We start from the raw sequence: 13,619 nt of genomic DNA, 5'->3' as shown, positions 1-13,619 counted from the left end.
TCCACCAGGAACTCCAGTTATATATATGTTAGACTTTCTCACTCTATCTTCATTGTCTCTTCATCTCTTTTTCATATTTTCTATCTTTTTATATCATCCGGGCATTCTCTCATGATCTGTCTTGTAATTATTAGTTCTTTTTCAGTCATATCTAATCTGTTGAGTTTCCTAATTTCAGTTATTATAATTTATTCATTTCTAGAATTTCCATTTAGAGTTCTTTCATATCTTTTGGCCATTATTCATAGTCTCTCTCTCATTTTCAGTTTCTTATTCCTTTTCATGTACTTTTATATACTTACATTCTTTTACTGATAATTCCAGTATTTGAAGTCTTTGCTTATCTAGGTTGCTGGCTTTTGCCCATTGATGCCTTTTTTTCCTTATATATTTTGTGCCTTTTGATGGTGATTGATCTCTTATTCCTTAGAATTGTATCAATAAATGATAAAATTGGATTGAAGGTATGTTCATTTAGAGAGCATTCACATTTATTTCTGCCAAGCAGGAAGCACTGTATATCAGAACACTTTTCCTTCCCATTAATGAGGTATATGTGTGTATGTGTGTGCACATACGTGATGTGTATTTGAGATATAATTTACATACCATAAAATTCACCCTTTTAAAGTATAATTTAGTGGTTTTAGTATATTCACAAAATTCAGGACCAATTTTAAAATATCCTTGGCTTGAGGTTTAGACCACACAGGCATTGTGAATTCATGCTGTACACCCACGTGAGGGCTACCTTTATGGTTACAAATTCTTGAGTGAGATTTACTTTCCTTTACCTAAAACCAAGATCAAAAGACCACTTTTCTCTGCTGTCCCATTCGGCAGGGCATATTTTTTTTTCTATGTGCCTTATAGATATGGTATAGCCCTGGTCCCAGCTTTATACAAGAGTTTCCTTGGGGTGCCTGGGTGGCTCAGTTGCTTAGGCATTTACCTTTGCTTCAGGTCATGATCCCAGGGTTCTGGGATCAAGCCCCACGTTGGGCTCTCTGCTAAGTGGAAAGCCTTCTTCTCCCTCTGCTGCTCCCCCTGCTTGTGTTCTCCCTCCCTGTCAAATAAATAAATCTTTAAAGAAAAAAATAAAATAGTCTTAAAAATTCAAAGAAATTAAAAAAAAAAAGTTTCCTCTCAGACTCTCTCTTTAAGAGTTTTGTCTCCTATCTCCTATATCCTCATGGTAATCAGAACAGAAGTTCAGGGTCACAAAAGTTAAGCAGGTGCCCCAGGGCAGCTGCTGGTTCTGGAATTAGCTCACTTCTCTGAATTCCAGCTCTTGGCTCATGTTTGGTCTTAGAAGATTTGATTCTTTACTTGCCAACTCAGCAATGCATTTAGAAATATTTTTTTAAAAATACATTATTTAGCATATTTAGTTTGTAGTGGCAGCGTTGTTTGGGACAGTGCAAGACTACTGTCTGCCTTTCTCTTTTGTTTATAGTGCACATTTTTTTCTTTCTTCCATCTTTAGCCAACCCTCCAGGGAGACCGCGTGGTTCAGTTCTAACCACGTCTTGTTTTATGTGGCCCTTCTGTTCCTTCTGCGGGCTGTAGTGGAATTCCTTGAGCTGACTAAGGACGTTTCCAGTTCCTTGAAGAAGGGCATGTTGCTGCTTCCTCAGAGACACAGCCATATGAGCCTGAGAGGCTCAACAACAGCCAAATCTCACACTCATCTTAAGCCTATAATAGAGTGAAATTCATTTTCTTCCTCTGCTTGTGTTTTACCAGCTTCAGGGTATGGGTTTTGAGTCCTTTCTACCTCCCCACAATCACTTTTATTCTGACTTCTTTTAAGAGACTAATTTCTCTCATTGTGCCCGAGGAGAGAGAAAGCATCCTCAAACCTTTGCACCTCTCTGGAGGCCAGCTTGACTTGCAGCTCAAATAGGAAGAACAAAGGGAACAAGCTGTATGGGTGGGTCTCTGATCTCCATAACCCGGGAGTCTCAAGTTGAACTTACAGACTTGGCGGCTGCCCCTGGAAACACCCCTCCATATCCCATTGCCAGCTGAATGTGGGCCTGGCCTGTCTGGGGCTGGGCTCCAGAGGAGCCCAAATGCCTGGGCAACTTCCCTCCCCCTTCAGGAAGTTTCTGTTAATTATCAGTTACAGGAAACAGAATAGGAAGCATGAAAACAGCAATTCTCAAGGGATTTGGGGAGAAAAGGGTTCCCTTAGGAAAGTTTGTCAGAATCTCTTATGGAAGATTTTAAAATCATCCCCCCCAGACCCCAATAAGTGAGCCACACTTCTGGTAGGAGGGGACCAGAGTGCGGAAATGCGAGAACCACTGATCTAGAACTGCATTGTCCAGTATTGTAGCCATTAGCCACGGGTGGTTATTGTGCTCTTGAAGTACAGCTAGAATAATACTCTGGATTTTACAGGTGTAATACCAGAAAAAGAAGGCAAAGTATCTCAATAATTTTTATATCAATTACATATTGAAATGCTATTTTAAATATATCAGGGTATGTAAAATATTTATTAAAATTAATTTCACCTGTAACTTTTTAAAATAAAGTTACATATGTGGCTGGCATTTGTGTCTTACTCTATACATCTCTTAGACAGTGCTGATCTAGAAGATAACTTGTTCCTTTTGGGAAAGTGTGTGTGTATGTGTCTGTGTGATATTTTGAGCCCAAAACGTTGGTTCAGCCTATAGCCTCTACTGGTCAGATGGTTGGCCAACTTTGCCTGACTCATACAGATAGAGGTGACTTCATTCATTCCCACAGAGGTTTCTCAACAGTGCCCACAGCCCCTGATCCTAGGCAGAAAGGAAAATATCATTCCCAGGTGAGGAAAATAAAAATAGGTTTTTAAAGGAACCATGTAATCAGCAATAACTTTAAATGGTCCTTGTCCTCATTGCATTCTCTAGAAACTCGTTATACTCCGTGCCCTCCAATTAGCACATGTATTTCATATTCACTTCCATATTAGTTTAGATATCCAGGCTCTTAGAAGGTTCTTTTGATCTTCAGGAGCTGGCATCCCGGCAGTGGCGGGCTCTGGCTTCCAAGGTGTTTCTGGGTCATGTGCACACGTTGTCAGAGTAGCAAGACAGCCTTCTTGGGTTGGACTCAGGCGTCCCACCTACCTGCTCTGACTCTGAACCCCCTGCCTTGACAAATGGCACTTGACACCACCAATGATTACCTCTGTGCCCAGTTTTCCCACAACTTTTACAGGATCCTGACATTTTTAACCACTGTTCTCTTTGCCACCATCTTGGGCAATATGGCAGAAAATGATCACTTCAAGATATTTTCTGACTAACCTGCATCCATCCCTAATTTATAAATGTCAAACAACAGTCCATACAAGTAAGCACCCTTTCCTTGGCACCCCTGCATGGGACATGACCCCTCCAAACCCAGAGGATTTGCTACAATGCACTTTGTCCTTTCCTCTGGGTGCCGTGAGAGCTCAGGGACCTGGGCAGGGAGCAGGCTGCCTGGTGACTTGGGCAGGGAGCATGACCCCCTGTACCTCCTCTGCCTCCCGTGCAAAGTGGGGAGAATGAGAGCACCTACCTCAACGTTGTGCAAGATTGAACAAATGAGGGCACGCCGAGAGCTTACATCGATCAGTGTTTGGCACACACACACATATATGATGGCCCTTCTTTTTTTTTTTTTTTTTAAAACAAAATGACATCATAGTCAATTCTATTTTGAAACCTGTTGTTTTAATTCGATAATACCTGTAGAATATCTTTATTTTATGTTACAACATTATTTTAATACCTCAGAGTGTCCTTTCATATAGATATACTGCAACTCGTTTAATTGATCGCCTACTATAGATTTTCAGTTTTGTTTGTTCCTTCCTTCCTTTTTTGCTATTATAAACAATGACATCATGAATATCAGTGCAGCTAAATTGTCCACATTCTTGAGTATTTCCTTAGCATGAATATTCAAAGAAAACAGAATCACTGCCTCAAACCTGTTTATATTATAAGGTTTTGATAATATGGCCAAATCCTTCATAGGTGTTCCAGAATTATGCATGTCCCCGCCCCCACCCGCTGCTGGCAAGAGTAGGTGTCAGGGTGGAGAGCTGCTGGCTTTTACCCTCCTACCACACAGAAAACACAGTTCACAACCTTGACGCTTGGAAGTGCTTCCTTCCCTGCGCTCACACCTGACCTGCACCCCCCACACCCCTCCCTGAGCCTGCCCAGACGCCTGAGCTTCAGATGCTTGCCCCTGAGCCCCACACTGGTCTCCTTCTAGTGGTTTTCATCATTTATTCCACTTCCTGTAAAATGCAGTCCTACCTGGTATTTTTGCTTCATAATTTCTCCCACTGCATTGTCAGAATAATTCCCGTGGGAGAAAAAAAGGAAGATGAAATTATTCGACCTGAATCCACTTCTTTACTGATACATCCGCTCCTGGCTTTTCTGAAGGTTTCCTTCTCTTTCAGAAGCCAGCAAGTTCTCACTGATCCATTTTCTTGTGTTTCAGCTGCTGAAACGAACAGTTGGCCAGAAAGTAACACTGAATCCCACACAGAAAACGTCACCTTTGATCAGAACCAAATGGACTTTTCCACAGTGGTCTCCAAGGAGGGTGTGAGGACTCAGACCCCCAGAAAGAACCACACTTCTTCAGATGCTCCAGAAAACTTCACTCCACAAACTGAAGCAGCAGATGCTGGAGGAAGAAACGACTCTTCCGGGAAGACAAATTTCACCATTTCCCCCGTCGGGGCTGAGACAGCAACAGCTCTGACTTCCCAGAGCGTCACCACAGGTGAGTTTGTGCCAGTGATGGCCCGTTTCATGCATGTATGTCCCCTCCTGGAAAACGAAGTTTCTGCATCTCTCTCTTCCCCCAGCCTGAGCCCCGGTGCCCATCCAAGGGTCCTGGGCTGTGGGTCAGACCTGTGGCTTCGACTCCCTCTGTGGCATGCTGTGATTAACTGAGTTAGCCGTGTAGACCAGGTGAGGGTGCAGATTTGCCTGGAGGCCTGAGCAGCCCCATGGAATTGACACTCCGTGGCCAGACTGAATCCCAGCAACACCGGTGACCGTCCCACACACCACAGTCTCAGAGGTACCGGGTCTGGTCCAGCGGGCCGTACAGCTGCGTCTGTGTGCACGTCGGTCCAGTGGTTTCTCCGTCAGTCTACAGAGCTCAGTGGCTTGGCACTTTGTGCAAAAAGGTTTCAAGAAGGGGCTGGGGCTAGATGGGTAAGATTTGACTGAGGAAGGGAAGACAAAGAAAATTGGCACCAATTAGGTACCTACTGCATACCGACACGTCTGTTCCCTCAATTCTCACAGCAAGCCAATGAGGTCACATTATCCTCATTTTAGGAATTTGGAAACTGGAGGTAGGGAAGTTAATTAATCTGAGGTGTCTAGGTCAAACAGCTAATAAGTTTTAGAGTTGGGATTTGAGCCTCTCTGTGCATCTGAGCAAGGTGGGAAGAGTAGCTGAGGAGCGGGATGCACAGACCATGTGAGGAAAGAAGAGAAGCTTGGTCTCTTTGTGGGGTGGGAAGGCCAGCAGCATCCCATGGGGAGGGCATCGGTCACACGTGGAGGAGAGTTGTGTGGATGGGGTTAGGGGCAGACATTGAGGACTTTGAAAACCAGGCAGTTTAGATTTGGTGTGGTAGGAAGAGTCACCGAAGGTTTTTGAACAAGACGGTGACATGATCAAAGCGAATTTGGGGAAGATTCAGCTGGCAGGCAGGTAGAAGACGTCTGGGGTGGGAGATGGGGCAGAGTCAGGGGGACCACCCAGGCAGATGCCAGGTGCTAAGACCCATGACCTGGTGGCCTCAGGGGCAGAGAGGAAGGGATTGGTAAAGACTCTTCACAAAGGAAAATGGATACGACTTGGTAACAGCCTAAAAGTAGAGAATGAAGCCATCAAAGATGATCCCCTGGTCTCATGAGCTAGTTCCAGGAGGTCGGGCTGAGGGACTCAATTCTATAAAGAGTACAAGTGACAGTATTTTATGTTCCATTCATGAGTGATGGACAGAGAGCTTAGAACCGCACAGGATGCCGCCTGGGTGTGTTGGTCATGCAGATATTGGAATTTTGTTTATGTTGACTTCAGGTCAGTTCTGAGACCAGCTTTGTGGAATGTGAGTGACAAGTCATGGTGATTGGAATCGGATCTTTGGTTCCATATCGTCTGATACTTAGCTTCATTATGCCCCTTTTATAATAACTTGACCACTATAAATGCTATCTTTGTTGGGGAGATCTGAACACAGGCTTTGTCTTGGTTTGCGGTCTCTCATTCAGGAGTGAATTTTTCACAGAATGAATAATTGCTCCTCATTTCTCCTCAGAGAGGTCAGAGGTGAGCCCACTACCCATTACTCAGACATTTGGAAGTCTGCTGGTGGAATTGTAATTGTTGCCGTCTGCTTTCAGCTTTGGGAACTCCTCACTTGCCATCCAGCTCAGGGTCTGAAGGAAGAACTGCCCCTTCGCACACGGAGAGCGCAACATCCCGGGGTTCCCTGGCGAGAGGAAAGGGGCTCCCAGAAGAAGTGACCGTGCACAGCCAAGTGGCTGCCACTTGGGTTTTAGGCCAGTCCCCTCTTCCTGCTCTGGAGGTGGGAGAAGGGAAGAGAAACATCTCAAGACCGGCGTTCTCCTGGCTGCCTTTCTCCAGGACACCGTCTTACTCCCCTCCCTCAGAGCCCGCCTCGGGTGAGTGCTCCTATCCAGCCTCCCTCGCGGAAGTCATCCAGAATAGAAGTAGGAGATGCGCACAGCTTGCTAGTAACATCCCTGTCACGGGGGCTGAGGGGAAAAGACATTAAGGACAAATGTGAAGTATATGGGGGCAGAAGTACCATCTGTACAATGTATTTTCATCCTGAAGTCCATCTTTATAATGTGTTTTCTTTAACTGCGTAAAGAGGAACATAAGAGTTGGTCTGGTGGCTGCTCTAGGCCCTTTGTGTCCACCATCCTCTGCTTGTCCCCCCTCGCCCCACGTGCACAAAGTGTTGTTGGTGTGTCTCCTTGCACAAGAGGCCATGCTCTGGGGTGAGTGAAGTGGTGAGTGTTGTGTCATTTGATTAGGAGTTAGATTTGTGTTTCTTCATCATTGCAAAATCGTTTCTTGCGATGGCAAAGATAGCATAGATAGGCATTTTTCTAGGTATCATTAAAAAAAACAACAAACCCACAGTGCCAGTGTTTGCAAGGCTGCAGCGGTGGGGGACTCGCCTCTCTGCCTCTTCAGCATCTAGTCATCAGCTAAGGCCCCACACAGGCATTCCGTTCCAGCAAGCCCGTTCTCAGCCCTCCAAGCCTCCGTGCCATCCACCCCATCACCCTAGGGTATCCAGCACCTGCCTACCCAGAGGGACTGTGATCCTCTCGAGGACACAGGCTGTGTCTATCACTTCTCTCAGGTTCCCTGCCATCCCAGAACAAGGTACAGTTGGTAGGTAATGGGGATTAGCATGTGCCCCAATATCACAAGGCTCCTCCAGCCGCAGGCCAAAGAGAATGCTGGAAATTCTGCCGACCTTTTCTCTTCTCTGAGGTTTTATTCAGAGTCTGTGCATGCTGTGTGTGTTTTCATCCACATGCCTGAGGAAGCAGGACAGAGAAGGCTGGAAATAGAGGTTAGGTTGCTTCCGAAATTGTCATTTCCAAATTTTCATAGGTCAGGGGATTTAGGGATACTTTGAATGACCAGAGGTTTGGGTTTATGTCACCAAAGTATGAACCTGGATGTCCTTTTTGGAATGCCTATTTAAAGCAGCCAATTCCTCCTTTATGTACTCTGTATACAGTTTCTGCTGACTAGGTATGTATATAATTTATGATTCATGTTTTTGGAGATTCCTTTTAAGATTATTCTTAAACATTGGTTAGATTGGATAAAAGCTATGAGCCTATTTCTAGCTTCAAAGTTCTGTGGTTCAGTGATTTACAACCAACTTTACTAAATGGTAGAAAGGAAGCATTTTCTAGGAAGCTACACTTTGATTCTGGTCAAGGTCATTTAATATTTATAATTTAAACTCAACCCACTACTGTGGTTTGTATTTTGAAAATCAGCCTATGTTTCTAACTTTACTGGACTTGGCTCTGTTGTCACGTAGATTTTTCAACATTAAAAAAATTAGTTGGCCCTCAAGTTCCTTGAGCATTTGTCCTTTTAGAACCTTATACTTATACTTTTAGTTTTTGAAGAGTTCTGCCATATCTTTCCTACTCCTTGAATCTTTCACTGAGCATTTCTCTTCCTTTTTACTGACCTGGGTATTCTGTGCTAGGTCGAGGCCCACCTCCCTCATGTGAGGCCTGGCTAGCCAGGAGTTAGGCGCTTCCAAAAACTAGATGCTAGGGCTCAAGGTGCTGCTAAATGAGGGAATGTTAAATGACCCATCTGGGTCTAGCCTGCCAGCCTGCCCCCTCCCTGCAGAGACCTGAAGTCACATGGGAAACACAGTTCTGCTTTTACTTTTAAAGCTGGGCTAGTAACTGCTCACCTGCTATAACCAGAGCTCTGGTATACCTCCTACCTGCCCTTTTTTTTTTTTTTTTAAGATTTTATTTATTTATTTGAGAGAGAGAGAGCACAAGAGGGGGGAGCGGGAGAGGGAGAAGCAGACTCCCTGCTGAGCAGGGAGCCCGATGCGGGACTCGATCCCGGGACTCCAGGATCATGACCTGAGCCGAAGGCAGTCGCTTAACGGACTGAGCCACCCAGGCGCCCCCTACCCACCCTTCAAATCTAGATCCCGAGACCTTACTATCTCTGCCTGAGCCTGACAGCGAGCACTGAGAGCCGGCAGCCCTTGCCCCAGGCAGACCTGGAGGCGCCTTGCCCAGCTCGCACTCCATAGAAGGGAAGCAAAGAGGGGGGTGTGGGGGGGCGCCTATTGACACTTGGCTACTCCATCCACCAGTAAATGTGACCCAGCGCAAGTGCTGCCACTTAGACCAGTCAGATGAGCTGTTCTCCTCTCAAAGTGAGCTTTTGCATGGCCCCCCGGGAGCCTGGCCCGGGAAGGATGGGGCTCCCTAGGAAAAACATGAAAGGATTAGACCAGATGATCCTAAAGATCCTTTCTAGCTCCAGCCTCTGTTACTCTAAACACATCCAGCCTTGGTATTCTGTGCTCCTGTCCCTCCTCACTGTACTACAAAGAAACAGGCATGCAGCACAACCTCATCTGAGGCCTGGCTAGCCAGGCTTTCCCTGCTCCCCAAAATAAATTATATGCCAGGAACGTATGCCTTAAAGCAGGTATAGGGCCAGCCTGCTAAATCAGATTTTTAAAAAAGAGATCAGAAGCCATTTGAAATGATTTTTCTTGCTGCTTTATGTCTTTCTGTCCTTTCCATGTGTTCTGTTAGGACCATGTCCTATTTGATCATTGGGGGAAAAATAAAGCAACTAACAGGGAAAAAGTTCTCTTTTGAAGGCAGAAAGAGATATGTATATGTTGAATTGTGTGAGAATGGCTTCAGTTGAGCACTAAATTTAGTCCTGAGCTTCCTGGAAACCAGGGCACAAAGGGAAACTGGGTGGGGCGTGAGACCATTGTCAGATAAAGTAAGCATACGATTTCATCCATAGGCATGAGTGTGTTGTGGGCCTTGAATTCTAAGATGACTGTTTACGTAAGGAATGTTGAGAATCGTAGTAGAAAATGCCGCCAAATGCTCTTTTGAGGATATTGTGCTAATGTTCTTTAAAAGGCGATATTTTATATAGACTCTCAGTAGGAGCTCAGGGTGTAATAATGGATCTCAACTCATGAAAGTATTTCTACGGATAGCGGAGCCAATGTGGTCCAGGTAAATTGCTTTGTGGTGATTTCACTTTGTAAAGGAAGAGAGGATAAATAACTGGGGAGATTGTAGATTTAGCATATTCTTTCTCAACTATCAGCTGTTTCAAGTAGATTTTTGGCAGGTTCTGGACAGCATTCAAGCCAAGGTTGAGCATTTGCTGCATGCCTGAGGTTCCAGCATTTTGTGTTGAGATTGGAGAGTGACCCATATACTTTTACCAGATGGGTGGGCATTCTTCCTACCTCCTGTTACAAAGATTAGGGAACTTGGCTTGTTTCTGCTCCCAAATGGATGGTCTTCCCATTTTTGAATGGGGACTTCAAGGGTAGAAATGAGCAAGGGATGGCAGTTATTAAACAACCAGTATTGCTGGCCTGTTGATTAGAAACATGGTAAATTTCCCCCTAGATATTCAGCAGGGAGAATAGTGTAAGTGGTGACTGCAGATGAGTTTGACCAACCATTCTCTCCTTTTGTTAAGAGGTACGACTTGGATAGAAGTATTCACTACTTCATAGCTTTACTGTGAGGATTCAGTGAGATTATGTATATCAAGTACTTACTTAGCACAACATATAAGGTTGTATGTAAGATACTGGCACATCGTACTTGGTCGGTAAATGGCAGCTTTTAATAATGACTGTGAGATGATGAAGCAGTGTTCCACAGAGCCTTGGTCAGGGACAACATAGCTGTTGTCCTTTTGTGGTTTTCAGTGTTTGTGACTTCTGTAATTGTATTTCTGTGGCCATTGATTTGCTATACAGGTATTCGGGCTGAGTCTGCCTGAATAACTGCCACTGTACGTGAATCGATGAAGTAATGCAGTTGGCTAGGAATAAAAATGCTTTGAAAGAGCACCCAGCAACTGATGCGGTTGTTAAGTTGGCAGATTTAGATGATGATTCTAGTGACATCAGGCCTGAGAAGCTAGGTGGTTAGTGAGGACTTGGGGCACATCTATATTCTGCATTCCTTTTTTTATACTACTGGATTTTTATTTGTTTGGTTTTTAAGTAAGGGTGTGTTTAAATAGGCTAGGACTCTATTTTGGAGTCCAGTCTATTTTTTTTGTTTCAATTACTAGTTGTGTGGATTGCTTGCATCTTCATTTTGCTTTCCTAAAGCCCAGTGAGCAGAACTGCAGGGTATTCTAGGTATAGCTGGTTCCATGGTTTGTACAAGAGTAGGAGGAACCTTTGTGTTTCCTGTGCTCACTCTCTCTCTAATTATATTTGATATTTATTTGCGCTTTTGGTCACAACTGCACATAGGACTGGTCTTCAAGAGACCTTTTGTTTTTTTTTTAAAGATTTTATTTATTTATTTGACAGAGAGACAGATAGTGAGAGCAGGAACACAAGCAGGGGGGAGTGGGAGAGGGAGAAGCAGGCTTCCCACTGAGCAGGGAGCCCGATGTGGGGCTCGATCCCAGGACCCTGGGATCATGACCTGAGCCGAAGGCAGACGCTTAACGACTGAGCCACCCAGGCACCTCAAGGGACCTATTTTTTTTAAGATTTTATTTATCCATTTTAGAGAGAGAGTGCAAGCAGGGGGAGGAGCAGAGGGAGAGGGAGAAGGAAGGGGGAAAGAATCTCAAGCAAACTCTTCACTGAGCATGGAGCCTGATGCGGGGCTCAGTCTTGTGACCCTGAGATCAGGTCCCGAACCAAAACCGAGAGTCGGGCCCTCAACCGACTAAGCCACCCAGGTGCCCCTTTAAGGGACCATTTATAATGAGAACTTAATTCTTCCCTTTCTAGGTCATAAATAACAGCTTGAAACCTTTCATTATAAAGGTGTAGAGTACTTTTTATTATTTTTGGCTTAAAAAGAAAAATGTTTTTTCTTGCCCTTGGATCTTGCCGGCCATGTTTCTTCCCACTCACCACACTTTCCTGCGGTTTATTCCTGTTTGGAATGAGGACGTCAGTGTGCCCTTCCGGAGGCCAGTTCTCAGGGTGTCCTTTGGAAAGTTCTTCGTGGAAGAGAGCCATCAGCAAGCCACCTTACTTCTGTGGAACAGACTGCATATTTTTACCAAAATGGCCTATAATTCAATTTTTGAGGTTCTTGACAATTAATCCAGTGTCTGCCATCCTTTTCATCAGAAAAAGTGTTCCCTACCTGGAGTCCTTGATCTCCCAGGGGTCCACTGGGGTCGTACGTAAGCTTGAGAGCCGGTCTCCAAAGCCTAATGAGGCTGACTATAATAACGGAGCCTGTTTGCTTTTGGATGGAATTAAATAAATCAGTGGGGTAACATTGCGCTGACTAGAAGCTCTGTTACTTCTTAAATGCGGTCCGGTTAATAGTCTTTCAAAACATCAGGTTTACGTGGCCATGAGGTGGGAATAATAAAGAATATAGAACCCTTGATGGGGACAAGGCCCGGAATGATTGCTCTAGGCTAGTATTATTCTCACTGTGGTCTGCAGAGCCCTGGCCTCCCCAGGGGTGACCTGGGGGCTGGGCTCCTGGAACCGCCTTACTTTTATTCATTTATATATATGGGTTTTAATCTATAATAGCATTTGAACAAAAGGGTTACATTGCTAAAATAAAACAAAACAAGAGCGTGTACCTTATCACAATGGCCTATCCCTGTATAATCTCTAAGCTGGAATTCCAGAGTAGAAGTTTTTTCCTTCCTCTATAAAAACCAAGGCAAAGAATGTCTAGAGGCTTTCTTCCATCTTCCTTTCAGCTAGAGCCAAAGCTTTCCATTGTGCTGGGTGCAGGACCTCACCGCTTCTCTGCTTAGCTCTATGAGAATGAGCCCGGGGAGAGAGAATGTCGGATGTGTTTATCTGTATTTAGGTCCACATCATCTAGATTTATGCAACAAAATGTAATAAGCATTATTTGTATCTAGATACATCCCTGATTTTCTTAAACCCTTGAGTAGCCTTAAAGCATGTTTTCTTCCATTTTAGCTTCTGGAAGCACAGAGGTGCTAAACAACTCCACTGTTCTCCCAAGCGCCTTGGCGAGTCGGACAGAGAGTATGCATGTTGCCACCACGCTCCCCAGTGGTGTCCCAGGGTTGCTCCAGTCCTTAACCATCAGTCTGTGGCCTCTAAATGAGACAGAGAGTTTCCTCAAGGACTCCGAGATTGCCCGGACTTCAGTATCAGCCCATTCTTCACACTTTGAGGCAGGGTTGCAAAGAAACAGTGAAGTAATCAGGAATCCGGGGGATGGGGGATTCATTGAGCCGTCCACAGAAAATGGATTTGGCCTCGCATCTTCCAGGGTCTCCGTGGGATTCTGGCAAAATGATTCCCCAAGTAAGTATTTCATCTTTACTTGATCTATTATGGACATTTAAAAACTGTTGGATTGTCTTGAAAGATGGCTTCAGGACCATTTTCCATCTCAAAAAAAAAGAAAGGAAAAGATGTGTTCTTAGCTAGCACCATCTCCTTTATCTGGTATCCCACGTTTTGATTTTCATCCTTATGAGAACACTGTGAAGTTCGTCAGAAGGCATCACGCCTCCTGCTTTTTTATGGGCGAGGAAACTAAGGCTCGGAGGGTTGAAGAAGTGAGGGCGCAGTCCTGTCTCCTGTTCCCAGCAGAGTTGAGCGCTTGGCCTCGGAGCCGGTGCTGTGGGTGGCCTCTTAGCACCTGCGGGATTGTGCTGAGTGAGAGCTGGCCTGCTCTTTCAGACGGCCCGGGGTTCGTTTGCGTACAGATCATTCTCCCAAATAAAACATGCAGATAGAAATATATTCCCCCAAAGTCATCATTTCAGTATACGCCCTCCAGTTTATTTTTGGTTTGCTA

The 13,619-nt window shown here is 44.8% G+C and overlaps 1 protein-coding gene across 3 annotated transcripts in view; it reads left to right on the top strand.

Moving 5' to 3' along the window:
• HEG1 (heart development protein with EGF like domains 1) overlaps positions 1-13,619 on the top strand; it is an 85,802-nt gene that overhangs the window by 21,733 nt on the left and 50,450 nt on the right. For all 3 annotated transcript variants that reach the window (XM_045903021.3, XM_045903020.3, XM_064572818.1), the window contains exons 2-4: positions 4,501-4,788; positions 6,432-6,713; positions 12,767-13,120. In XM_045903021.3, the coding sequence (XP_045758977.1) occupies positions 4,501-4,788; positions 6,432-6,713; positions 12,767-13,120 (924 nt within the window). The remainder of the gene's footprint in view (positions 1-4,500; positions 4,789-6,431; positions 6,714-12,766; positions 13,121-13,619) is intronic.

Source organism: Mirounga angustirostris, unplaced genomic scaffold (assembly GCF_029215605.1).
Source record: "Mirounga angustirostris isolate CCGP_5_RB_7025 unplaced genomic scaffold, mMirAng1.0.hap1 SCAF_1, whole genome shotgun sequence".
In the NCBI taxonomy this organism is placed as follows: domain Eukaryota; kingdom Metazoa; phylum Chordata; class Mammalia; order Carnivora; family Phocidae; genus Mirounga; species Mirounga angustirostris.
Note: the sequence above shows the minus strand (reverse complement) of the source record. Positions and strands in the feature narration are given on the sequence as shown.